Genomic DNA, 27,220 nt, shown 5'->3' on the forward strand with positions numbered 1-27,220 from the left:
CCTATTCTTGAAGTGGAGACAAGTAACACAAGATTCTGAGTAAGTTTACAATAATGGGTTTCCTTTGCCTCAGCCATTCTTACTCCATATGATATTATAGAGAAGAAATAAAGTTGTAGAAAGATGTATATTTTAATGCCTGTGTTACGTATATTCATGGTGGAGTCAAAGTTAGAAGGAAGTTTAAGAAATTGCATGAAGTAATGTTGCAAAATTAACAAAAACTTAAACAATTATTGCAGGATTTTAAAGAAGCTGCACTGATGAGCCAGACTAACGTGAACCTTTGTCAAGCTGCTGCCATGTGCCATCACAGGTATGGAGTGCAACTGGTGTTCAAGTGGAGGCATCAGATTTGTGTAATTATAGCTCTAAAAGTAAGCCAGAGGGAATGGAAGAAATTGGGGAGAATGTTGTGAATGTGACAGTGTACCAAATTGGAGAGGGACACAAAGAATTCCCTGGTTAGACATGGGGTCCACACTTAGTGTGTCGTTAGCACCCATCTGCATTCTAATAAACTGTTTTAGCAAAATTAGCAAGTAAATACCTGCATCACAGCATGACAGGGTATCGATATGATCCAAGCCTAGACACTGGGAAAGATCTTGGTAATATATAGAATAAAGTTATGCATAGCTTGCAATATGTAAGCATAAAATGATGTATTTTGTTCATAATATGGGACCAACTTTTACAATGCCTCTTTGCTGGAAGAGAGGGTGATTTCAGAAAATTTTCCATGTAAGAAACATAATTGTAAATCTAAAATTGTGTAAAACAATACCAGCAAATATCTACAGAACACAACAAAATCTACAAAAAAATCACAGTACTTAAAGCATTATTACTTGTTTCTAGGATTATAATAAAAATAAGTAAGTTTTAGAAGGAGAGAAAAAACACTTACATAAGCTAAAATGCAGAAGATGATCGGTTTAAAATACACTCTGAGATAGTATTACAGTATATAGATTTGGCTAACCATAATGCTTACATTTCTATGTATACATTTCACATCTGAAAATTAGTTTTTGGTCATTTGTTTTTAAAATCATAGAGATTTAGGATGTCAGGATTTTAATATGGAATACAATGTATTTGGTTAAGTAATAGTTTATAGCATTTTTTAAATGAGAGAAACAATAGCAGTTAATTTGGAGGATGAAATTAGAATAGTTCACAAATTATGTAGACTAGGCAGTTTAGCAAATAGAACATAGTTTGAATTATTTAGGAAAATTGACATTCTTTTTTCCTCTTTTAGGACGTAGATAGTACAGCTACATTTCCCCAGGAGATTTAAATTTTTTAGTTTATGAACAGAGTGTACTATACTGGAACTTCTGAAGGTGCCTTTGTGTTAAAAGGCCTAAACCGGTCTCAGACTTTCACTTTATACAGACAGCAAAACATGGTCATGCCATTGTCTATTTTAATCCAGAACCTTCGTACAATCCATTTCTTTGAATAATTGTCATTCTTAAGAAGAGATGGAATAACGATGACTGAGGTGTTTGTTTTGGTGGGTGGGTGCAAGCCAAAAGTGTCTGAGGTCCTTGCATTCTGCTAAAACTAAAAACAAACTCCAAAATTTCTCTCAACCCCATTCCTATGTTTAGCAGCCATTAGAGTCAGTAAATTTCTCTGTGTGTCAGTTCACAGTCTCTTTTATGAAATGTAATCACTGGGTGTATATGGCAGAGCCTTCTTAAGCTGCAACTACTTTGCAATTCCAAATAACCAACTTTCATCACCTGACTAGAATCTCTATTGTCCTTTAATAAAAGTAGAATTTAAATCAACAGTAAAGCCCTGAAAACTCAGAGTCCCAATTCCATGTGTTTTGAGTTTTAACAGTTTTACTGAATGTAACAATAAGGAATGTTTAGTGATTAGTTATATTTATTTCAGGAAAAAATATTTTTGCTTTTCAAGGTGAACTAATAATACATACTTACATGATAGCTGTATGGTCTCTAACTATGGTGATTCACTTTTAGTGTTTTATAGCGGGGAAAGTAAAAATTTTCTCATTTGGAAAAGTTTTAAAAAGGAATAAATTTTAAAATTTTAGGGCTTTGCTCTTTGATCTCGTGGTTTTGCAGACTTTTGAAGTATCCTTTGTATATCTCTGGTTCTCACTCTTATGGTTGCTAGGAGACAACATTCCTTAGGCTTGAATATCCTACTTGTTGCCCAATTTAGTCACCAAGAGTGTTATGGTAGAGTTAATTTTTAGAGCTCTTTGAGAAAGCCACCTTAATATTTTAAAAAAAAAAAGTATCATAGAGTGAGATTACTCAGAGATATATATATCCTATCCACTTTTTACTTCATCACATTTTATTTTACTGTTCTTGTATTTGCATAAAATATTTTTGAATCTTTAACTCTGCAAGCCAGATTATTTAGTTTGGGGAGGGATTTGTGATTTATTTGTACAACTCAGTAGGGCATATCTGGTCACGTATGTGATTGATGTGGAAGATGCAGTGGGCCTTTGTGTCCACAGCCTGGTGGCCAAGTTTAGCACATGATCCCTGATTAATAGGACACTGTAAAAATCATGCACCATCAGTAAGTGACCCCATGACTTCAGATTTACACAAACACATTTTGTTTTAGAAAAACTCATTTAATATACTTTTATATTTGTGGTAAACAGTGCTTAACCATTTATATCTCAGTGAACAGGTATCCTGAGATAACATAGATATTCTGCCACATTCTTCCGTTGGCTAACTGCCCTGTGGTTACTTAACAAGTGCTTCAACCTGTAGGACCTGTGATAGACACATCTTCAGAGAAATGTAGTTGCTGTTTCTACAGTGAGATCTATTTCATCTTTTTTCTGGTCTTTGGTGCAGAAAGCTAGGAAGTCTCTGTCTTCAGCACTTTCACCTTCTCTGGACTCGATTTTAGTCACTGTCAGCTTTGAGGAGCTTGCTAGGTGGCTTTCAAGATATCTTTCCAGCTTTAAGGTTCAATGATTATTTACTTAGACTGAACAGATTAGATGCTCATTAAATGTTAGTGCTGATAACTTGATCAGTAAATAAAAATAGCTTCAATCACTGCCTTTTGGTAACTCACAACTTATACCACATAGGGGTGAGTTTCAAATCACTGCCTTGTTTTTGTTTTGTTTTAATTGGTTAGGCTATTCAAAGGGAGAGATTGTATTTTAGAAACCATGTATCAGAGTATGTACTCACAAAGGATTTTTATTAATGATTTTCCTGGGTAAGAGGGGATATGAATGCAATATGAATGTCATGTTGCATCTGATGCAATATGAATGTCAGTATACTGGGAGCATTTCAATGATTTATCAGGAACATATGAACAAATGGGGATTTCCCTGGAAATTTCAGTTTACATGGTCACCATAGGTATGCATCATAAGTGAATATTTCACTACTCATAGATAAAAAGTACTCAGCACAACAAAATCTATCAACTAAGAGCATTTACACAAAACGACTATGGGTTAATTATTCCTGATAAAGAATTTGTTATGCCATATTTAGAATTATTGCTCTAATATAGTGAGAAGGGCACTTGGAAAAGCAAAGGAACTTTTGCTTCTTAAATAGTGCCCATTATCAGGAAAGAGAAACACTATTTCATTGTAAACCACCTGAGGGAAGTGACCTTGTGTTTTCTGAGTAACAATCTAGGGCGAACTCAGAAGATACCATCAGGTTCATATCCATGAGTGTTAATCTTTGCCTGTCTGTCACACGAGAAGCCAGGCTTTTCTAGTGCTTCACTGTTGGTTCTTTTGTGATCTTCTAGCAGAACACTTGTTGAGTAGTGTTTGCCTAAACATGGAGCAAGTATCATGAGTAACTCAATTATTTTTCATAGTGTAGAAAAGCATTAAAAAATTACTGAATCTTATTGTGAGAAATGGAATCACTTTTCAGTTTTAAAATGAATTGTTTCTCAAACCTTCTGAACACATCAAGGGGAAAGTCTCAACTAAGAGTCTTTATCAACTTTCTAACTCTTCGTAACAGGTGCTGTATCCCCTCAGGTTCAGTTTTCTGCAGACTACAATATCCAGCTCCAATTTTATTTATTTTTAGGGTTGCCTTCTATTTGTGGCATGAGATGATAATTTTTTAATTTGTGGTACCGAAATTTAGTTATCTTTTAATATAAATTTAGTTAAGTAAAAAAAGTGAATTGACAAGTGAATATTCAGTAAATGATAAATATTCAACTCTTGTGAAGGAAGGGCTAAAGTTTGAGAAACACTATTATAAGAGATATTCTTGAGTAACATCTAGGAGATGATTGTTTCTAGAATAGTTATCCTGGGTTCCATGTATTCCATTAAGGAAAAATGAGCAAAGTCATGATGCATCTTACTAAAATTTTGAAGCCTGTTTAGGAAGTAATGAAAAGAATGGAAGGAAGATGATATTCTTTATTTGGTGAGGGTCTCTATGCTAGATGTTCTTCACTTGCTCTTCTTTAATCCTCCTAAAAACCTTGAAGAATTAGTATTAATTTGCATACTAAGGCTCAAGTCTGAACTCCGAGCCTTTCTTCTAATTGTACTGTTGAGATACCAGCTTACTGGCTCTTGCGCACCAGCCATAGGTATGTTGTAGGTGCAGAAAGTGTGGTAGAGATGGCTGTGTGGAAAAGCATGGATTTTGGTGTAAGACTTACCTGAGTTTGAATCTCAGGCATTTACTCTGTGCAAACTTAGTATGCTATTTACTATGCCATTTCCTATGTGAAGACTTTTCTGCCATGATTTTCTGTTCATTTGTAAATGTAAAGAATTATAAATAGCTTACAGAGTTTTTGGAAGGATTAAATGAAATAGCATATGTGAAGCATTCAGCAAAGTACCTGATAAGTAAGCAGTTACTCAATTTTAGCTCCATCATATATTTAAAAAAATCCTATACTCTGTCCATGTGAATTGAGACTAAATATAATTATTAGATATGCATATGAAATGGAGAAGTGACTGTATATGCTCATGACCAAATATTTGATTCCTTCAACAGCCCTCACCCTCATCTTAAGAGAGTAAATAGGGAGGATACAGAGACAGAGTTATCACTTAGCTACATACATTCACAAGTTATTAATAACAAATAAAATGCATTTTACTTCTTTCTCTCACCTCCTATCCTGGTATCCACAATAAAATGGGCTACCTTTATCTTAACAGAAGATCTGAAGTAAGGACTTCTGTGTGATGAAAGTCTGGTTCATTTCATTGTATAATAAAATATTAAATACATATAAGTAAATTTATTTTAGTCTAATTTAAATGGTATATTTCATCAATAATAGCACATGATTTTCTATACTGGTAATTGATAACTATTAAAGACACGTTTAGGAATGCCATTCAGACTTTTATAATTTGAAAAAAGACTTCCAGAATATCATTCCATCACATTCTGCTATGAAAATGACTCTTGCCCCCTTTCTTTCTTTTTACTAAAATCTTCAAAGAACCTGTCAGGCTTCTTTGGGTCATTTGAACTTGTGTACTTCCCTTCTACTATGGAATTAAAAAATGAAAGATTTTTTCATAAGGGGATATCAAAATCTTTATGGAAACATCGTATACAAGAAAACATTGTATATCATCAAAATGTATCAGTTCATCAGAATGCATCAATATTTTCATTTATTTTCAGAATTAAAGAGTTTGAAGAAGCTGTCAATTTCTTTACCTGGGCTATTAAAATTAACCCGTGTTTTCTGGACGCTTACATTGGACGGGCAAATACTTACATGGAGTATGGTCATGATGAAGCCACCAATCAAGCACAGAAGGACTTTCTGAAAGCATTGCATTTGAATCCATCATACATAAAATCCAGAATTGGTTTATGCTATAATTTGCAGGTAATATTATATAATAACATTTGAGCATTGAAAGCATCTTTTGACAGGAGAAAGATATATTTGGGCCCTTTACTAGTGATGAGGATAAATGTCATTTCTTTGGTTATGAGCATTCACCTTTCCCTTGCCTTTAGTTTCCGGAGTAGCAGTGGGGATCAGGGGTTCAATTAGTTACAGACACCTGCCTGGGTAAGCCTGGGGACCTGTATGCTAGTTAGATGAGGAGCTTTTCAATCTGAGTTTCCTTAATGTCTGCACCTCTCCCTACTTTGCCCCTACATTTACAAACAACATTTAAAATTCACCCAATGAATTTCACATACGAAAACCTGGCTAGCATTTATTTTACTAGCTTATACCTGGGGTCTGTAAGTTTTGTCCTACTGAATTAGTGAAAACCTAAAGGGAATAAACAATGTATGAAAGTTTTGAAGTAAACTGTAGCCCTACGATGGGTCAGACAGACACTGTATTGAAACTTCTGAATTAAGTCATCTTCCAAATTGCTGTGAATTAGGACTTGCTGGGAAGGCGATAGGCCAGGCATTTGTCCTTCCAGCAACATAGACAAGTGCTACTCTGCGTGTTGCCAAGCAAGTCTCAGAGTGATTTCTGGGATAGTCTGGCCTGACCCATGTACCAAAATTTCCTAATTCTCTGAGCTATTTGGACTAATAAAAAATGTAGTGACATTTTTGTAGTAAGATGCTTAAATGTGCTGCATTTGCCATGAAAAGTAACTGAGTAATCTTAAATCTTCTTTTTATCCCTTTCAATATTTAAAATTTTGAATTATTGTAATTTGCAGAAATTCCTGTTAACAAACTTCTATTAAAATGTTGATTTATTTAAAAAAAACGTGAGTTTGACTGATCTAAGACTGATAATATTGGAGGGGGTGGGAGTGGTAGTAATAGTGAGGTATGCCCTAGAACTTATTAATAAGAGATACAAGATTGCTTTCTGAGAGCTAAACACAAAATTGGCTGTTATTGCATCACAGCACAAATTTGCAAAGTCAATTTAAAGAGACAAGGTGACTTTCAAGGCAACTAGAGCTGACTGCAATCCAATGAAATGTGTTAACATCATTTTTTGTTTGTTTGTTTTTTGAGACAGGGTCTTGCTCTGTTGCTCAGGCTCAGCCTCGTAGGTAGCTGTGACCACAGGCATGTGCCAATATACTGGCTAAGTTTTGTATTTTTTTTTTTTTTTTTGTAGAGACAAGTTGTTGCTATGATGCTCAGGCTGGTCTTGAACTCCTGGCCTCAAGCAATCCTCCCACCTTGGCCTCCCAAAGTGCTGGGATTACAGGTGTGAGCCACCATGACCAGCCTCAACAGACATTTACTGAGCACCTAATATAGGATGGGGAACCGCTCTAGGCCTAGAGATATAGCAGTGAACAAGATATATTTGTTTCTTCTTGCAGCATTTACTACCGAGTAGAGAGATAGGCATCAAACAAGGAAACCTAGCTTGCTTTGAGAGGTGAGAGGGTTTCTTTTTTTTTTTTTTTTGAGAAATTAACATTTAAGTTGAGGTGTGAAAGTATGGGTTGGGACTAGGATACACTGTTCCAGAGAGAACAGCCCATTATTAAGACTTGTAAGAAGGAGATAGAGGGCCCCAGTGGATGGAATATTATGGGCAAGGGAGAGGGGTGTGAGATGAGGCTGGAATTGAAGGCCTTATAGTCCAGTTAAAAATGTGAATAGCACTAATCAGAGAAATGACATCAAATTTGCACTTTATGAACATCTCACTAGGTATATAGCACCCTGAGAAAGGATTGAAAAGCACATCACTGTAAAGAATTGAATCAGGAAAGAAGGACTGAAAAAGGAGAGTTAGGCCTATTCCAATTCTGTCCGGGGCGGGGGGAGGGGGTTGGGGGGGGAAGCGACAGTTTGTTCAACAAATACTTGTAGGTTCCCTTACTACTTGCCTAGCATTAGGGATACAGAGGTGAGCACAACAGACATTGTCAGGAGCAGATGACAGAGATCCCATCTTGATGTGGTTTGCAGTTTAATACGCCAATAACCTCATCTCAATTTTCCCAATTCGTTTATTAAATGAACTTGTGATTACGATGTGGATTTCCAAATATTAACAGTTTATACCAAGAGAGAAGATTTTCTAATCAAAAAATAGGGTTCACTTCCCTAAATTTCTTTTTAGTTTTATGCGAGTCATTGGGCTCAGCTTGGTTAAAGTAAGTGAGCTTCTGAGATTCTGGCAAGTTGGGTTTTTGAGCCCATGAGAAAAAGACAGGCCTTGGACCGTGCTAAATTTATTAACTCACTGCCTTCCTGTGGGGCGGCATTCAGTTGCCAGCTGGTCTTCTCTAGGAAACACTCCGCCATTGTTCTGTTAACAGTGCCCCTCTCCTGACCTTTTTTCTTTCTTTTCCAGTTGGCACTAAGGTTGGTAGAAACAAATGCTTAGTAGATTTACATGCATTTTCCATGGAATAAGTACAGTGATCCTAAAATTCCAGATGCTGGTATAATTTATGGAAATAGGTTTCACACCATTAGTTTATTTATTTATTTACTCAACATGTATTAATTTTGTTATGTATAGTATGTATATCTTATGTATAACTGGAGATTCAATGCCAGGCAAATAAATACAATTCCTGCCTGTGTGTGGAGCTCAATGTAAATTTTTTGGCAATTGTCAGAAGCATTGATGTTTCACATGGTGGCCATAATTTTATGTTGTCCAAGATTGGTATGAGAGATGACTGCAATTAAATTTATTTTAACTAGTTAAAATTGAATCATAAACACTCGTGGATAATTAGTCAACTGAATACACTCACAGTATAGTCTACTTTGTTTAAAATACCTTAGATTTAGCACAATATAAATATACCCTTACCAGGGGTTTTATTTGATTGAGTTAGAATCATAAACATTTGGCATGTTATGGATTATTTCCTACATCATGTAATCGGAAAATTATTTTAGGCCCAAGGAAAATTCCAGAAAGCTTGGAGGCACTTTACCATTGCCACAGAAGTTGATCCAAAGAGCTACCTAGCCTATGAAGGAAGAGCTATGGTCTGTCTTCAGATGGGTAATAATTTTGCTGCAATGCAGGATATTAATATTGCCATAAAGGTAAAAAATCCACTTAGATTGTATTATTAGCATGAATTAACATCATGAATAAATAGGTCTAAGAAAGAAGTTCTCTGTTACCTTTTTAAAGTGACTTGTGGAGAGACTTGTTTTTCCCCCGAGTGACCCTAGTCTAGAGTTATGGCTTGGCAATTTTATAACCTAAATGGATTTAAAATTCAAAAACCCAAATTCCCGATACATGTTGATTCCTCTCAGTAAATATAGTTTATAGTTTCCTGGTACATCAATATTATTTTGTAATACAAAATGAATGCACAATGTAAAATAATGTTCTAGATTTGAAAGAAATAAAGAACAAAAGAAAGAACAATGTTTCCCAGATTTTTCCTGCAGTGAAATGACAAATAAAAATCTCATGTTATATATAATGACAGAAACTTATGTTTTCTTCTAGCTTTTAGGTTTTGTTTCTGTAGATTTGGGCAGATGTGATAATATTCGAGAGGAGAAAAAAGAAAGAACTGAAATATAATTGCTACTACATAGGACAAATAAGCATGTTAACTATTAAATCTAATTTCTTCTCTAGCCTAACATAGCTAAACAGATAAGCTTTTCTGCTATGTCTATTCCTTTGAAAGGAACTGAGTAAAACACTAAGATTATTTGTTTTATTGCAGCCAGATCAACAAACTGTTGACATTGAACCAACTTTGTGCCAAGTCCTTTCTCAAAATATTTGCTCTAATGGGGCTTTACCTGCCCTATAAAATTACTAGTTTCCCACAAGTAGATTTCATAATGTTCGTTTTTGCAGACATGAAACTGGAGATAAATACTATTCTCGGATGCTAAATACTCATGCTATTATATTGCAGATCAATACTACAGCAGAATTCTTAACAAATCGTGGTGTGATTCATGAGTTTATAGGTCAACGACAGAATGCAATGAAAGACTATCAAGCAGCAATATCTCTAAACCCCAAGTACTCACTTGCTTACTTTAATGCAGGAAATATCTACTTTCACCACAGGCAGTTTTCCCAGGTAATGTGAGTTTTCCTTAACATTTCCTTTTCGACATTAAATGCTTTCTCTGTCATATATACAGTTTCAAAATGTAATCTTTATTATTTCAGGCTAATAATTCATTAATTTATTTGCTCTTTTTTTTTAAATGTTCTCTTTAATAAGGATGTTTATAATTATTTATTAAATGTTTATACCTCTGGGGATTTATTCTTCTCATTATCATCAAACATTCAACACTTGTCCAGTAAACAATCTTTTGGAACTCTCAGAGTGTTAGCACTTCCCTGGCTGCATCTATTGGAACCAGCTTCCAGCCTGGAATCCTTTGTTCTTTTCCCCCACTTAGACTTCCCTCAAGACCTTCCTTACGATGTGATTATCTAACTCATCTTAATGTATACCTTTTCTAAATTTCAGTCACATGAGCACTTGACTGGGAGTGAGAAGATTTGGATTTTAGTTCTGGTTTTGTATGACCCCCCTTTAACCTCTTTGGACCTCAATTCATAATGTCTGATACAAAAATGTTGGGTTATTAGGTGATATATTCTATTTTTGAATTTATTTGAATTGTGATGCATTTACAGGATTCAAACTCTTTTTAATTTTTTCACTCTTTTGTTCTACTTCCCTTGAATTTATCTTGTTCTTTGTCTATCTTTTTGAGTTGGAAACTTAATTCATTTGTTGTTACCCTTTCACTTATATTGTGATAAGTTATTAAGGTTATGCCTTTTCCCTAAGTACTCTTTTGGCAGTATTCCACACATTTTGGTCTGTAATGCTTGCTTATTTGCTTTTTAACTCAGGTAGGATACACATTACAGATATTGAGGGCATTAGACCAATTGTTAAAAAATCGAGGCCATCCATTGGTGTCTTTAGCTTCTAATTGCTTTATAGTTGATACTTTAGTATTACTTTACTGAAGTAACTTTACTATAGTTAATACTTTGGTAGATGTATTTAGCCTCTAATTGGTTTAAAGTTAATACTCCTATACTTCAAGTAACCTCACTAAGTTTGTAGGTTTTCATTTTCTCAGTAATATATTTTGGAAGCTATAATAAAAAGTTACGTTGTATAAAGTTAGGTGTGCTATTGGTGTTTTACTGAGTTATTTTCTCTTAGCCAAGGTAGGCATTTGCTCCTCATGGTCGAAGCCATGCTTTTGTGGTATATAATTGTATAGGTTTTATTGATCATTTATTGGTGAATTAAAATGAAGCCCAAATTACTTTATAAAGAAACTCTTGGCCCTGCTTGGAGTCTTTCCCTTGCCTCATTTCTGATGATTGTGAGTGAGCCTTCTTTTGAGGAGGGAATCCTCTTCAAGCTCTTCACAGATGGATGCCAATTATGCCCCTATCTCAATAGATCCTTAAATTGCACTTAACTGTGGTATAGAATAGCTGACATCCAGGGAAGGGATGGATTATATGATCTTGATCTAATTGCCTTTGCTTTCAAAAGTCAGAGAAAGCAAAGTTCATGTAGTATTACCTGAAGGCTATGTTGCTGTTCCACTTACAGACACTGGAAAAAAATGATATTTCAATAATAATTGATTGAGTTATCACTACATTTTGCATATCATTCTCAGTACTTTACATATTAGCTCACTTAATTCTCACATCAACACTGGAAGTGGAATTTTATTTGTTACCTTTGTTTTTCAGATAAGGAAATTGATGCAAATAGAGCTTTAGTAACTCACCCAAGTTAGAGGCAGGATATGAACTCAGCAGTCTGGCTCCATGGTCTGGGCTCCCAGCCACCATGCAATCAATGTTCCATATCACCCATAATGGAAGTGAATAGAGGGCAGATCTTTGAGAAACAGAGAGGAAAATAGTTCAGTGATGGTGATAGAGAAAATGATCAGAGAGGTAGGAGAAAATCTAGTAAGACACCCTGTCTCAAGGATAGAGAAGATTTTAGGAAGCAAGGAAAGATCAAGAGTGTCCATGCCAAAGAAATGTCATGGAAGAAAAGAACTAGTAAATGTCCATTAGCTTGAGGACATCAGCAGCCTTAGCAAGAGAAGAACTTGTATTTTATCTTCCTGTACAGCCTTCTTTTCTAATTTGTGTTTTACCTTTTTTTTTTTTTTTTTTTTTTTGCTATGTACAGGGATATACGGTTTGGGTGGCAGGTAGTGGGAGAATTTCAACCCAGCAAGGAGGAATATTTCATCATTGACATTGTTTAGAATTGCTGACACATGATAATAACACAAACCAGACCAACTTTTGTTCAGTTACATTATTGGTTTTTACATTCTTTGCAGACAATGCATCTCTGTATCTGGAATGAAATGCTTCCACTGGCCCCTTGTTATGCTACTGGCCTTAATTTTAAATTAAGAGTAAATGTACTTAAAAGTTTTGTATGGCTGCTGATGGAAATATATTCCAATTATCATTATCTTCACATTTTATAGGCTAGTGACTACTTCTCAAAAGCTTTAAAGTTTGATCCAGAAAACAAATATGTTCTCATGAATCGAGCTATTGCAAATACAATATTAAAGAAATATGAAGAAGCAAAAGAAGATTTTGCATATGCAATTGAAAGCTATCCCTTTTGGGCTGCATTATATTTTAACAGAGCACAATTATACTGCTGTTTAAAGCAATATGAACTAGCTGAGGAAGACCTTAGTAAAGGTATATTTTTGGTAATTATTTTGGTAAAATTACAATTGTTGATGTGATTGTTTTTAGACAATAAAAGAAGAAAGTCACCAGGTCTTTTTGTCTAGATAAACTTACGTAAGAATTAATGTTTTTAGACAACATGTCCGTAAAGTAATTAATATAGATTCCTTTATGTAACATTGTTACTAACAGCTTTGGTAAGCTGAAATATAGAGAATTATTAGGAAATCATCACAGACAATACCAACCTTTCAAAGAAAGACATCATACTGTGTTTCTCCAAGATAGTTTTCTTAAGAAGATTAAATATTTTTAATTAATTTGACTAAATAGTTATGTTTGAAGAAAAATGTTTTCATATCAATAATATTAAAGTTCTTATATTATAAAATTTTGTTTTTAAAAAATGAGATATTTTTGAATGCTAGCATAAACACACCTTGAAATTTTTTTCTTTTGCAGCCCTGTCTTTGGTGCCTAATGATGCTGTAGCATACAATCTTAGAGCAAAGGTTCGTGGTAAAATAGGCCTGATTGAGGAAGCTATGGCTGACTATAACCAAGCACTTGATCTTGAAGAATATGCTCCAGTTACATAATTACATAGACTGTGGTTTCTGCAGTAATTTACACAGCTGTTCTTCCTAAAACTGAAATACATTTGTTGTTTAAAAGGTTGCACTATTTTCATTATTGTATTCATTATGCCTACTCTTCTATATAACCCTTTAATGCATTTTAACAAAATGTTTATGTTACACATTCATTATAAAACTTTTAGATCATTTTCTGAATTTTTGGAATGCCTCAATAATTGCATTTCTTTATATGATGCAGAGTTGAAATGGGAATGTTTCTTAACACTTAAAATATTTTCTTTAAAATAGTTTCCTTAATTTATAGAAAAAGTGTCTTTGACCTTTTCATCAATCCCTACTCATAATATATTCAACAGTATCTAGATTTAAAAACATAAATATAGAGCTGACAACTATAAAGAAATTGAATTCAAGTGTATTTTCTCTCCCCTTTAAAGAATGCATATATTGGCCTGTATCCTTCCTGGTACCCATATTCTTCCATTAGATAAACATGTTTCCCTTCTGCATGGAGCCTGCCTCCCAAGGCAGCACTTATAGAGATTTTGAGCATCCTGTTCCCTTGAGATAATCCCTCTGCCTCCCTAATGCAGATTTCATAAACTTATATAAAATCTGTATGCACTTACAACTAGTGCATCATAGCAGTTGATGAGTAAAAATAAATTAAAACAGCTACAAATTTTTTTATAGAATGTCCTTGAATGAACCAGAGAACCCCTTCCCTTTGGCTCACTGATAATAACAAGGCTTCCTAACTTTTAATTCATTCAGATTGGCTTCACTCGGTTTATTTTCTTTCTTGGTTTTACTCTTCCAGTACCTCTCCATCTCCTCAGAGACCTGTTTTCATAGTAATTATCATCATGCATTTTAGAAAAAGCACTTCTATCCAGTCAGCTTCCTTTCAGTTTGATTCACCAGATTTTCATAATAGAAAGTTGATTTCAATTTGTAAACCCTGAAAGTGTACCATTTCAGGATAATTTTATTGGCATGATATATGGGTTCACATGAGGATTGAGTCATCCCTAATGAGTTATTTCAGGTGGTAAATCGGACACATTTAATAAGCTGCTTCAGATCCTATTGCCCTCACTTCACTTTGTCCCTACCCCAGCCACAGATGAGATTCAGACTAACCTCATGCACCTGTGCCTCCCGCCTGTGCCACACGTCTCTTGCTGACTGTTCTGAGGCTTCTTTGTCAACGCCGAGGTATCAGATGCTGTGGGATTCTCTCAGGGCTCACCCATGTGTACTGTGGATATGCAGGGGACCCTAGTCCCTGTCCAGTGAACATTTGATGATGGGAGAAACGAACTGGTAGATGAATTCTAATCCCTTCCATCTCTGGGTGCAGTGTCCTTTTTGTATACCTTCCTGGAGGATGGCCTGGGTGACTAAGCAATCAGTTGCACTTACCAGTGGCCACCTTTCAAAACACACCTCATGCCGATGCTTCTCTCTTCCCTGCCTCGCTCCCTTTTTTCACCATCCCTGCTTTCCTGGGATTGTACTTCTTGATGAAGTGATAGCACAGAAGCTTTTGCCTCAGGCTGTCATTTCTGGGGGAGCCTAGGTTAAGACAATTAATTTTAATTTAATATATACATTTTTGAGACAGGGTCTCACTCTATTGCCCAGGCTAGAGTGTAGTGGTGTCATCATAGCTCACCACAGCCTCAAACTCCTGTGCTCAAATGATCCTCCTCCCTCAGCCTCCCAAGTAGCTGGGACTACAGGCATGTGCCACCAGACCCAGCTAATTTTTGTATTTTTTGTAGAGACATATTTTATATGTTGCTCAGTCTGGTCTCAAATTCCTGGTCTCAAGTGATCTTACCACCTTAGCCTCCCAAGATGTTAGGATTATAGGCATGAGCCAACATACCTGGCCAATTTAATATTTTTTCTAATTGTACACAAATACTTACAACGTGAGGCAGGATGTGATAATGATGGGGAAATGATACAAACCAGGGGTCATAAGTCATGTCTAACTTGTCAAAATACTTTATGTCCCCTTGCCCATTTTCCCTGGGCACCCACAGTTTCTGTATGCACCAACAGTGCCCTACTGCAAGCACCTATGATTTTCCACCTGAGGCATTTCTCAGTCTATGCAGAGGCCAGGCCAGAACTGCACAGGAGTTAATGATGCTAGGAGCAACCTTCGGGGATTAAAGCATAAACTCTTGCTCCCTCGCCTCTTGGGGGAGGAACTCCCCCTGACTTCCCCAGTGAGGTTGAGCCCCAGTTGGCCACAATATAACTGCTATAACACACCCTTTGTTGGCCTTTTCCCTTCCCTCTCTCACCTCCCTCTCCTCTGGCAAAGGCTGGTTGGGATCTCCTCCCAAGTAAACCACTTGCACTGAAATCTTTGTCTCAGGATCTGTGTCTGGAGGAATTGAATCTAAGATACTGTCACTGAGGAAGAGGCATTTAAGCCGGGTCCTGAGCAGAGGTAAACGCCCATAGGCAATGTTGAATAGTAAGGCCCTCCATACAGACTGATTGTTGAGACAGAGACACAGAAGTGGGGGAAAAAAGTGTGTTTGGAGATGGGCTGGAGTAGATTTTTTATGAAGAAATGGTGGGAGGGAAATGTGGCCATGTAGTAGATCCTCATGGGGAATTCTTACTGCTAGATACAGGAGTTAAAACACAACACAAGGAGTTAAGACTTACTGTGTGTGAGATACAGAGAAAGGGAGGGGGAGAGAGAAAAAGAGAGAGAGAGAGAGATTTCTTTCTTCCTTCCTTTTGTCTTCTTCCATCCTCACAATAGTGGAGTGTGGGATATTTTAGCACCACGGATACAAATTAGATATATGAAAATTGATCAGTATTCTACGGGAAAAGGCTTGCCCTGTCCTGTAGGTGTCCCACTCTGACAGTTGGAAGAACCACAGCAGATAAAGGAAAAGTAGCAGGATGAAGGCAGGATGGAGGGAGGATGGAAAACAAGGGAGACGGTGACTTCAGGAGGTCATGGGAGCTAAATCAGGCACTGATGCTGCCAGGGAAGAGGAACAAAGTGGTTAGATTTCATACAGACTGAGCCTACGTACTTCCCATCAATGTAAGACTTATTGGTTGGGCTTCATTTATCTACAGTAAGTACATAGATGCATATTATCTAAAAAAATTTTTTTACATATCAAGATGAAAGATGAGTGATAGGATTATAAATGACTTTTACCTTCAATTTTATACATTTCTGTAATCTTCAGGTTTTTTGTTAATTTGTGTTTTTTCTCCATTAGACTATAAGCCCTATGAAGACAGGGACATTGTCTTTTTTGTTTAATGCTGTATCTCCAGTGACATTAGAGTTCATGAAATATTTGTTAAATAAAGAACAAATTAAAAATACAACAAATAAATATTATTGTATAGCTATTGTGGTGAATTGTTTGTCCTATGTCCTTCAGACTTCTTATGCCTTCTTTAATACAGAAAGTGAGGCCATCACTCTGCATGCCTATAATCCCGGCGTTTTAGGAGGCCTAGGCAGGAGGATTGCTTGAGTCCGGGAGTTTGAGACCAGCCTGAGCAACAAACTGAGACACTGTCTCTACAAAACAAACAAACAAAAATTAGCTGTACATATTGGTGCAGGCCTTTAGTCCTAGCTACCCAGGAGGCTGAGCTGGGAGGTTGGCTTGAGACCAGGAGTTTGAGGTTGCAGTGGGCTAGGATGATGCCACTGCCCTCTAGCTAGGACAACAAAATGAGACCCTGTTTCAAAAAAATAAAGAAAATAAAAGAAATAGACACTGAAACGCTGAAAGTTTTGTCTCCCAAGGTCTTGGCAGCCAGCAGCCCAGCGTTCCTGAGGTGATTTAGTTTCTGCCAATTTGACGCAATCCCATGAGGCTGAATTGAGGCAGTATTATGCCAGGCACCTTTCTGCTGGTTCTAAAACAGTAGCTTCCAGGCTGGGCATAGTGGCTCATGCCTGTAATCCCAACATTTGGAAGGCTGAGGAGGGAGGATCACTTGAGGCCAGGAGTTGGAGACAAGCATGCGTAACCAGATGCCTTATCTACAAAAAATAAAAAAAATAGCCAGGTGTGATGGTGTGTGCCTGCAGTTCCAACTGCTCGGGTGGCAGAGGCAGGAGGATCGCTTGAGCCCTGGAGTATGAGGTTGCAGTGAGCTATGATGATGCCTCTGCACTGTCTGGGCAACAGAGCGAGACCCTGTCTCAAACAAAAACCCAAAACAAACAAACAAAAACAGGAGGTTCTGGGTGGCTCTAGAGTAGAGGTGTCAGATTTAGCAAATAAAAATAAAGAATACCTGGTTAAATTTGAATTTCAGATAAATTATGAATAATTCTGACTACTAGTTAAACGTAGGACAGCCAGTTAAACTTGAATTTAAGATCAACAGCAAGTTTTTTTTTGTAGTGTATGTTTTTATTATTGTATGGGACATACTTATACTAAAAATTATTCCACAATTTATTAATTTTAGAAAAACATTTCTGAAATGAAAAGTTGTTGTTCTGAAATTCACATTTAAATGAGCATCCTGTGTTTCATTTGGCAACCCTGCTCTGTAGTCAACCATCACGGTCATGGTTTCCAACTCTGGACGGAGTGTAGGTCTCCCTGGAGCCAACAGTTGTGTCCATTTCTTGCTTTCCCAGCTTCCTCTTTATGGCAGGGCGACATCTCCCCTGGTGTGGCCTGTGCTTTGCATTGCTTTTCTGATGGCCCAACCTGGAGTCTGCTTCTCTAGACCTTCCAGTGATGTGAGCACTCAGTTCCTTGTATAAAATCCCTTTCTTGTTAAAATTACTGGAGTGCCTTCTGGTATTCACAACTGAACTTTGACTGATACTGTTATTATTATTTTTTTTTAATTTAGAGCTTTATTTTACTTTCACGTGGATAGAGTATTTTCTCTACATTGAGGTGTTTATATAGTTTGGCCATGGGCAGAAGAAGATAATTGGAACTTGAAACTAATAACTATAATAACCATAATTTTTATGGTTAATAGGGTTAGGTATAGGGTTCCGTGCCTCACCTATACTGCCTCTAGTTTCTCAGTAGCTTCCTAAGGTCTGTAGATATCATCATTAGATGAGGAAATTGAGGCTCTGATGGATTGAATTATATGGTCAGGGTTGTGCAGCTAGTGAATGGTGGAGTTGGAGTGAAGTCTTATTTTAGTTTCAAAGCCCACTCGGCACTTTCCGTTCCTATTCACCTGAAAAAAACAAGACAAGATAAACACAGTCTTTATTATAATGATATCAAAGGTCTTTGTCTGCCTTTCTAATGATTTTAGCACATAAAAAGGATTTCCAGTCTTTAGCAATTCTTTTTGTACGGGCATATATATGTGTATTTATGCCTATGACTGTCTGTCTATCTATCTATCTATCTTCTCCCTATCTATTTATCCATCCTAACTTTAGAGAAATGCTCAGTAGTAATAAGGTAATCTCAAGCATTTAATTTGAAATATAGGCAATGTGCAACATCTTATATTTCATCTTTAATAGTAAAGACCCAATAGGAATTGACAGCAGAAAGGTAACACGTAGGTAGTAAGAAAGGGAGAAAAAGGACACCATCATTTGTTAAAAACCTCTTATGTACCAAACCCTCAGCTATGGCTTAAGGACATTTTCATTTCCCCCTTACCAATGAGGCAGGTATTGTTATTACCATTTGACAGAGGAAAAAAACGAAGAACACAAAGGTTAAATAATCAGTTTAGAGTACCCCTGGCATAACAATGTTGCCCAAACTTTGTTCCACTTTTATTTACTCGATATGTTTCCTTAAATTGACTTGATAATATTAATTGAATTTATTTTAAAAGAAGAAATCTGTAAAAATAAATGCATAATTATTAAAAATTTATCCTTTTTCTAACTTAAAATATCTATTTTTATACCAGAGTTATTCATATTACATTTTGGGAAACATTGTACTTGACAGTATTATTGTATTGTTGCTTGATGGGTGCAGCTGGAAGAGTAATCGAAGTGAGGGAGGAAAAGACATCTAATGCCTGTTGAGATAGGTGAGAAAGAGAATGAACAAGAAGCATAGGTTGATTGGTGCCTGCATAGGCAGGTCAGAGTCAGAAGCAATAATCTTGTACTTTGGGAGTCCCAGTATATATTCTTAGCATGAAGTAACAGTAAGATCTTACTCCTAGCAGTTCTCCCATATCATAAAAAATGTTTTGCTAGGCAATGTCTTAGAATAATTGATTTCCCAAAATAACAGGAACCTTAATGACCATTCACTGTGAGATCCCAGACAGCATTCAAAATCTCTTCCTCTTCTCATCTTTGCCTGGCTACTTTATTCTCAGGAAGGAATTTTGTCCCCTACCTGGAGGGTGGCTTAGATCTTTTATTATACACTTCCACAGCACTGCCACCTACTCTTTGGGAACACCCCTTACCTGTGTATGCCCTTGCTTAATGGCTGTCTTCCTCGCTAGGATGGAAACCCCATGAGGGCAAGGATTATGTCTATATGCTCACCATCGTATCACCAATGCTTATCACAGTTCCTGGCACATAGTAGGTGCTTCATAAATATTGGAGGACTTTGTTTAAAGAAAAGACAGGTCTGGATACTCACACAGTATTACCCAACACAATACAGATTTATATTTTACTGTTCATTTCCATGGCAAGTCCAGGCAAACCTAGCCTCTTTAAAGGTCCAAGCAGTGGTTGTGCACATCCTCAGTACGTTTCTTATTTAATATTTTGTCCTTAGTATCTATGCAGCTTTCACTGTGCCCAAAACACACACACACAAACACACAGACACATACACACAGCAGCCTTAGTACCACAAGATAAGATAAACATTAACCTTAAAAAAATGAAGCAATGAAGTTAAGAAAAATCAAGACATAATGGGTGAGATTAGCCTGCCGTAAAAATGACCTACCTTAAAGATTAGTCGACAAGTAGGTAGCTGAAAACAGAACTCTGTGAAGGTGATGAGGGTGTAATGTCTGAAATAATGATGTATCAACATCTTAAGCTAACCATTGTGATCTTAATGACTGGATAATGATATGACATAATCAAGTTGTAACCCAATAAAGTATAGTGCATAAGAGACCATGTACATTTTTAAATCTTACTACCCTTTTATAAGAAAGGTTGTACTAATCATGGGGACATAGTGTGTGTGTGTAACTTAGAATGAGGGGAGGGAATTGTCAGAGTGCAAATGTTCATATGCGTGTTCCTGGCTCTGTCTGCTGATCAAGTTCTCTAAACAGTGAATAACGTTCTCATCTTTTGACCTATTTGTTGGTAAATTCCCATAAAGTAAATGGAGCATACCATTGTCATAGCTTTAATCCACTAAACCAATATGGCAATTCAACAACTACTTTTTCTGATTTTATTCTATCCAAAAAGCCTTCTAGTGATAATTTGGTTTTCCATATTGACACGCAGAACAATATGTATAATACAGTAAGATTCCATTGTCCTGTATAATAAACTCATACATATACAGAATATATTTTCATAGAAAGTTGTTACATGATTTTTATACACCAGTCTTTAACAGTGAGTACCTATAGAGAATGGCATTGATGGTATAGGGTTTGTTGGTAGAAGTTGTATGGGAGGTTTAAGAGATCTTCAGTTTTATTTTTTTACTTTTGACACTGCATTCTCTGATTTATTTATTTATTTATTTATTTTTTTGAGACAGAGTCTCACTTTGTTGCCCAGGCTAGAGTGAGTGCCGTGGCGTCAGCCTAGCTCACAGCAACTTCAAACTCCTGGGCTCAAGGGATCCTCCTGTCTCAGCCTCCCGAGTAGTTGGGACTACAGGCATGCACCACCATGCCCGGCTAATTTTTTCTATATATATTTTTAGCTGTCCATATAATTTCTTTCTATTTTTTAGTAGAGATGGGGTCTCGCTCTTGCTCAGGCTGGTCTCGAACTCCTGAGCTCAAACGATCCGCCCACCTCGGCCTCCCAGAGTGCTAGGATTACAGGCGTGAGCCACCACGCCCGGAGCAAGTCTTGGTTTTATAATAAGAAAAATATAATATTTTCCCCCTTCCCAAGTTAAATAGCTTATTTGAGACAACATTTAAGACTATAAAAGATCCACGTTGCCTTTTTCCTGGGTATCTACAGAGGCCTCTGAGCCAGAGTCTACCAGGCAGGGACACTTCAGGGGTCCCACTGGGACAGGCAGGTCCTGCCCACACAGTATCTCAAGTCCATGCTTGCATCGTGACCATCTCTTACGAAAAACTTAGCCTTAAAAACTGTTTTTCTAAAATAGTCAGTTAAATTTCCAAGGAAAATATAAAATTTGCTGCTAAACCTGTGGGTCAATTGAGGTCTTTTACCTTCCCAGAACTGCAGAGGATACTACTTTGCATGTGCTCTGAAAATATAGAGAACTCCAAAGCCTCTGATAAAAAGAAACAAATGTAATCACTGAAAAATTTGTCTTAGCATATTTATCAACTTTAGGACACAAATTTTAATAAAACAAGTAATCTTGAGAGATCAGTGGTTTATGCTGATGATACTTGTAATTTTATAATCATGACTTAAAAGTAATAAATCATGAAATGGAAAAAGCATCATTTACATTCCAAATACAAATATACTCCTTAGTCTTACTTCAATTGGTTAATAGATTAGACAACTCCATTTATTGTTACTATCTACATATATATGTGTGTCTATATATAATCATCACATGACACTTTAAAATACAATTTTTGACTTATATGATTCTAAGATCTAAGGGAAAGATCCCTAACTGTTTTGGATGAAGCATTTCTTTCTTTCTATAACCTTTCCATTGGAGACCTTTATAAGTCTATAAGTCAACTTAACATATTTAAAGAAAGAAAAAGTAATTGGGAATTTAACTTCATATTTATGGCATTCTGACTGTTACATAGTAGTTTTTTTTTTTTTTAAAGCCTGTTCTAAATCATCAAATGCTGAATTTATTAGACTGGGAGACCATCATTTAGGTATGTTTGCTTTATAAGCCAGGAACAAATCTCTCTTTTGAGTTAGAAGACCAAGATAAAAATTTTAGTATCTAAGTTAAGGCATTTTATTATACAAAAGCTAGAGATGAGGTCTTCTTTCCTTAACAATGATAGAGCAATGATTTTATTAAAGTCTTGGAGACCTATTCAGAAAATTGACAAATTCTGTAGTAGAACCCCGTGCCTTTGAGATGTGGGAGACATCCCAACACAACTTATCTGGGTGTAATTTGCCCTGAATAACGCGAGTCATGTTATTCAGTCGCTGCTCTGCAGCGCATTCTCATCGCCACAAAATACCCACTTCTCTTGTGTTGCATCTTCTGCTTTCAATTCCTGTGCTGCATTTTTACTTTATTGGATCTTTGATGGTGAGTAGACAAGGTGGGGGGAGAATGTTTGGGAATTAAAAAATTTTGGCCATCTAGGAAAGAGTTTAATATACTAGATTTCTTGTTGTAGCTTAGTTGTGAAAATATGATTTTTGCATAGAACCTTCCTTCAGGGTTTCTGAAACTAGGATGTCTTTACAACTAGGGGAATAAGTGAGTAGCCAAAGAGTATCAATTTTACTTGAGGTGCGGAAGAAGGAGAGTTGGTGTGGGAGTTAGAAAGGGGAGAGAGGAAAGAGAAATTTTAGTTATTTAACTGGAAAATAATTTAAAATATTTTTATATAAAAAGGTACAGCTACATCATGGAACAGAACTTTAAAAATTCACATAAATCTTAATGGTAAAGCACAAGATTTTGGAGACGTTTCTCCTTTTTGGGCGGCTGCTTTGGGATGTGCTGCGGACCCACAGGCCAGCATTCATTCGCACTGTCAGGAAGTGTGAGACCACAGCGGCCTCTGCCACCACAGCACCACGATGGCACTCTTTCCTGAGGGTCCCCTGAGGTGCTCACTGCATCCGCCCGGGTGCATTGTAGCCCATTCTGCAGATGAGGAAACGAGTCCACAGAGATTAGGTGGCTCGGTGAGGTCCCACACCTAAATGTAAAGCCATAGTACAAGCCCCGGCTACCTGAGAAACTCCATTTTGGGAATACTTTGGAATGGAAATACCAATAAAGCAAGATGAAAAAGGTTGAAGCCTTCTTTTTCAGGTTTTTTTTTTTTTTTTTTTAATTCTAGTATAGTGCATTCTTGACTGGATGTAGACTAATTCATTTCTCAAAGTGCTTTCACTGATACATGTGTTTTTATTTAATATTTTAAGTGCCAGTGGGCATAGTGGCACTTGCCTGTGGTCCCAGCTACTGGGGAGATTGAGGAGGGAGGATTACTTGAGGCCAGGAGTTCGAGACCATACAGGGCAACATAGTGAGACCCTGTCTCTAAAAATAAAATAAGATAAAGTAAAATAAAATATTTTAAGTGCCATATTCCTGTTTATTTAGATCCATGCTATGCTGTATAAAATATGGGGAATACCAAACACATTTAAGTGCTTACTGCCAAGATTTTTCTAAATGTTTTATATGTATTACCTCTTTAATTACTGTGACCACCCCATGAAGCTATTATAATTAATGTTCCCATTTTATAGATGAAGAAACTGAAGCAGAGAGAGGTTGGGTAATTTGCCAAAAGTTATGCATTGTAAGGGGTAGAGCAGTTTGACCCCAGGGATCTGCTTTTTGCCGGGATCCTGAACAGCATAGGGAGGAAAGACACTGAGGCTCCAGTCCTGTGCCAAGGAGTTGCAGATCTGTGCCCTGGAAACTCTACCTCTTGGCACCCCGGAAGTTATATGTCTCCTGGAGGACTTCAGAAACTTCATCTTTTATCTTATGTTTGGAATAACCTAGACACAAAGTGGGCAATTCAGTTTTGTTTCAAAATGAGGAAGATTAGAAGGTAAAACTCAACCTTAAAACATGATAATTAACTTCACAATGCTGTAGGGTTATAGCTGCTACTAAGCCAGAACTTTATTTTCTAGATGCTAAGTCACTCTGAGATTTATCCCTGAAAGTTTATAGGAAAAAGAAAGGAATCTCCGAGAGGAAGTGGCTAATGCTGACCTAGCACTCTAAACAGGACAAGGCTTTCAGAGTAATTTCTACCAGTGAGCTCTCCTGTGACCCACAAGCAATAAACGACAGTCTTTTAAAAACGGCAATGGCTTATCAAGTTCTTGGGCACCGAACGGGGAAGAACTGGATCAATTTCTCTACACTTGTAATGTCAAGAGAAGTCATAGTCGGGGACCTCTGTTATAAAAGAGGAATTGTTTATGGCTATTGAAAAATCCTTGTGGAACTGTCCATCAAACTTTATGAAATGTGTGTGTTACTTAGGTATCAGTTTTCTGGATCTGATTTTCTTTCCAGAGCTTTCAGAATCAAACCCTTTGCTTACTGGCTAGTTTCACAGGGACAAGCATTGTGCAATTTTACTCAATCTTTTTCCCCCTCTCCTACCTGTTTCTATTGACTCACCTTTTTTCTTTTCGTCATCTCCTGTTCTGAGACTATATTCTAACTCAGTATTTCTCATAATAGAGTCTGTGGTTCACTTGTGTCAGAATAGGGTGGGATGCTTATTAAAAATACAAATTTCAAGCCTTCCCTCAATTTTGCTAAATTGTTTTCTTTGGGGTGGAACACAGGAATCTGTATTTCAATAAGCTGCCGAGGAGATTCCTATCCATACCGAAGCAGAGAAGGTCTGGTCTAGGGGTTTTCAAACTTAATTGGGGAGGGCTTGTTGTTAATATTAATAAAACACAGACTTCTAGGCCTCACCCCAGAGTTTCTGATCCAGTAGGTTGTGGGTAGAAACACAGAACTTGCATTTTTGTCGAGTTCCTGGGTGACATGAATGCTGCTGGTGGTTCAGAAACCTGACTTTAAAATTAGAAACAAAACAAAACAAACAAAAAGAAGCCCCACTTTAAGAACCCTAGAGCTTTGAGAAATTCTAGTCTAATCTTTGAAGTCCTGAAAAGTGCTTTACTAACACATACCCAGATTGTTAAATGTTAATCATTTTCGTTGTAGAAATTAAAACATTACCAAAGCATCCACATTTCTTTCTGTACCTGTGTGTCTACTGTTCCTCAGTCTCCATCTCTGCATGTTCAACCCAGCTCATCCTTCAGAGGGTGGCCCCCTCCCCCTTCAGAAGGTCGCCCTTGATTCACACCTCTGTCCGTCACCTCTCTCCTCAGCTCCCCAGCTTTCCACTTCTTCAAGGACCCTGATTCCTTTCCACGTGGGTGTGCAGTTACTTGTGTTGGGGAAGACGGTTCATGTTTCCCACCATATTGCAAGTTCTTCAAACACAGCGTTTACGCCTTTTTAATTCTGTCTGCCCAACAGTAGATAGAGTAGTGCCAGGCATTTTGGTATTGCTCAACAGATGTTTGGGTAATGAATGAGTTCTTCAGTGGGTGAGGGATGAATGTAATTCCTTTACATCAGAGCTAGATTATCAAGGCTTCATACCTTCCAGTGGAGGGATCTGTCCTCCCAGCAATGGTGGCCATTCTTTTCTATCATTTAGCTGAGAAGGTCGGTAGTGTTTGGGAAGAGCCTCTTCATATAAAAATCCAAGGAACACCCCAGTAAGGTGTTGAGGTCATTTTCTAGTATCCTAGAAACATTTTTCTATTCTCTGTCTACATAAAAGAGAATCTCCTGGACTAGCAGCTCCCGCCTCTCCTGGGAGCATGTTAGACATGCGGAATCTCAAGCCCCACCCCAGACCTCCAGAATGAGCATCTGCAGGAGATTTGTACGTGCATTCATGTTTGAGAAGCGCTGTCCTACTCCCTTTCCTTTTGGCTGAAAAAGAATACTTAAAAACAGTGGCAAGTCACTACTAGAAGACTTTGGTGCTTATAAATTTGTTAAAACAATTTTTTTTCACAAGACACTCTTGTGGTAACTGGAGTTATGCTGGGGGTTTGTAATCATCATCAAAGGTTTTTATTAAACTGGCATCATATTGTGTGAGACACTATAAAAGAAACGTAATTAATCTGAGCTTTACCACAAAACCAGACATAATTTATGTGGGAAAGCACATATTAAGACATAATTAAACGTGAAGCATATAGATGCAGCATCAATACAACATGAGCGGATTTGTTTTTGAAAGTTTTTGTTATTATTCATCCCCCATAATCCATATTTCTTTGATTTCAGAGTCTTCAAACAAAGATGTTTTTAGCTATTAGTCTGCAAAAGTTTGGTATTAAATATCAATCTGGGAGAGTTACATAAAGACTGATATTCCCAAGCACCTTTCCAATCTATCTCAATCTGTAATGAAAAAGAATGAATATACTTTGATATGCAAAATTATTAATAGTTATGCAATGTAGTAGCCAAATAAAGGCATCTTCTCTTTGACTTTCATTTATAGTATAACTCATGTATAAATGGATCACACATCAAAGGCATAATTAGCAGTTTTAATTGAATTGTCAAAAACAATGAAAAGTGTTTATATGCTTTGTGTTAAAATGTTTACTCATAATTTCGAGTTCAGAGTATGTCATTACTATACAAATACAAAAATATTCATTTAAGCTTATTTGAGATTACTGTACATAGAATATTGATCCTTCCTGCTCCCCAGTGAATGGATTATGCAATATTTAATATGTGAGGCTTACATGGGATATAAACTTTCTTGGTTAATAAGATCTTTTTCCTTTTGTAGCAGTTGTGATTCTCATAAGATGCTCATTAGAAAGGTCAGAGTGGCTGCGTTGAAAGTGTTCAGCATTGGGATGAGTGTATTGACAAGGCTATTGGATGAATTCAGGAACTTTATATGTTTTGTTCATTACTGTTTTCTGTTTCATTTCTCTGGGAGGTTTTATGTGACATAATTTAACCAAAGAAGAACAGGATGATTAAAAAGCTATTTAGGATATGGAT

The 27,220-nt window shown here is 36.8% G+C and overlaps 1 protein-coding gene across 1 annotated transcript in view; it reads left to right on the top strand.

Moving 5' to 3' along the window:
* The window catches only part of LOC138379100 (tetratricopeptide repeat protein 6-like), a 40,949-nt gene extending 27,264 nt beyond the window's left edge, over positions 1-13,685 (top strand). The window contains exons 7-12 of the mRNA XM_069464412.1: positions 243-316; positions 5,679-5,889; positions 8,868-9,020; positions 9,863-10,033; positions 12,462-12,687; positions 13,141-13,685. Coding sequence (XP_069320513.1) covers positions 243-316; positions 5,679-5,889; positions 8,868-9,020; positions 9,863-10,033; positions 12,462-12,687; positions 13,141-13,277 — 972 coding nt within the window. The 3' untranslated portion in view covers positions 13,278-13,685. The remainder of the gene's footprint in view (positions 1-242; positions 317-5,678; positions 5,890-8,867; positions 9,021-9,862; positions 10,034-12,461; positions 12,688-13,140) is intronic.
* Positions 13,686-27,220: the final 13,535 nt, after the last annotated feature.

Source organism: Eulemur rufifrons, chromosome 2, assembly GCF_041146395.1.
Source record: "Eulemur rufifrons isolate Redbay chromosome 2, OSU_ERuf_1, whole genome shotgun sequence".
Lineage (NCBI taxonomy): Eukaryota > Metazoa > Chordata > Mammalia > Primates > Lemuridae > Eulemur > Eulemur rufifrons.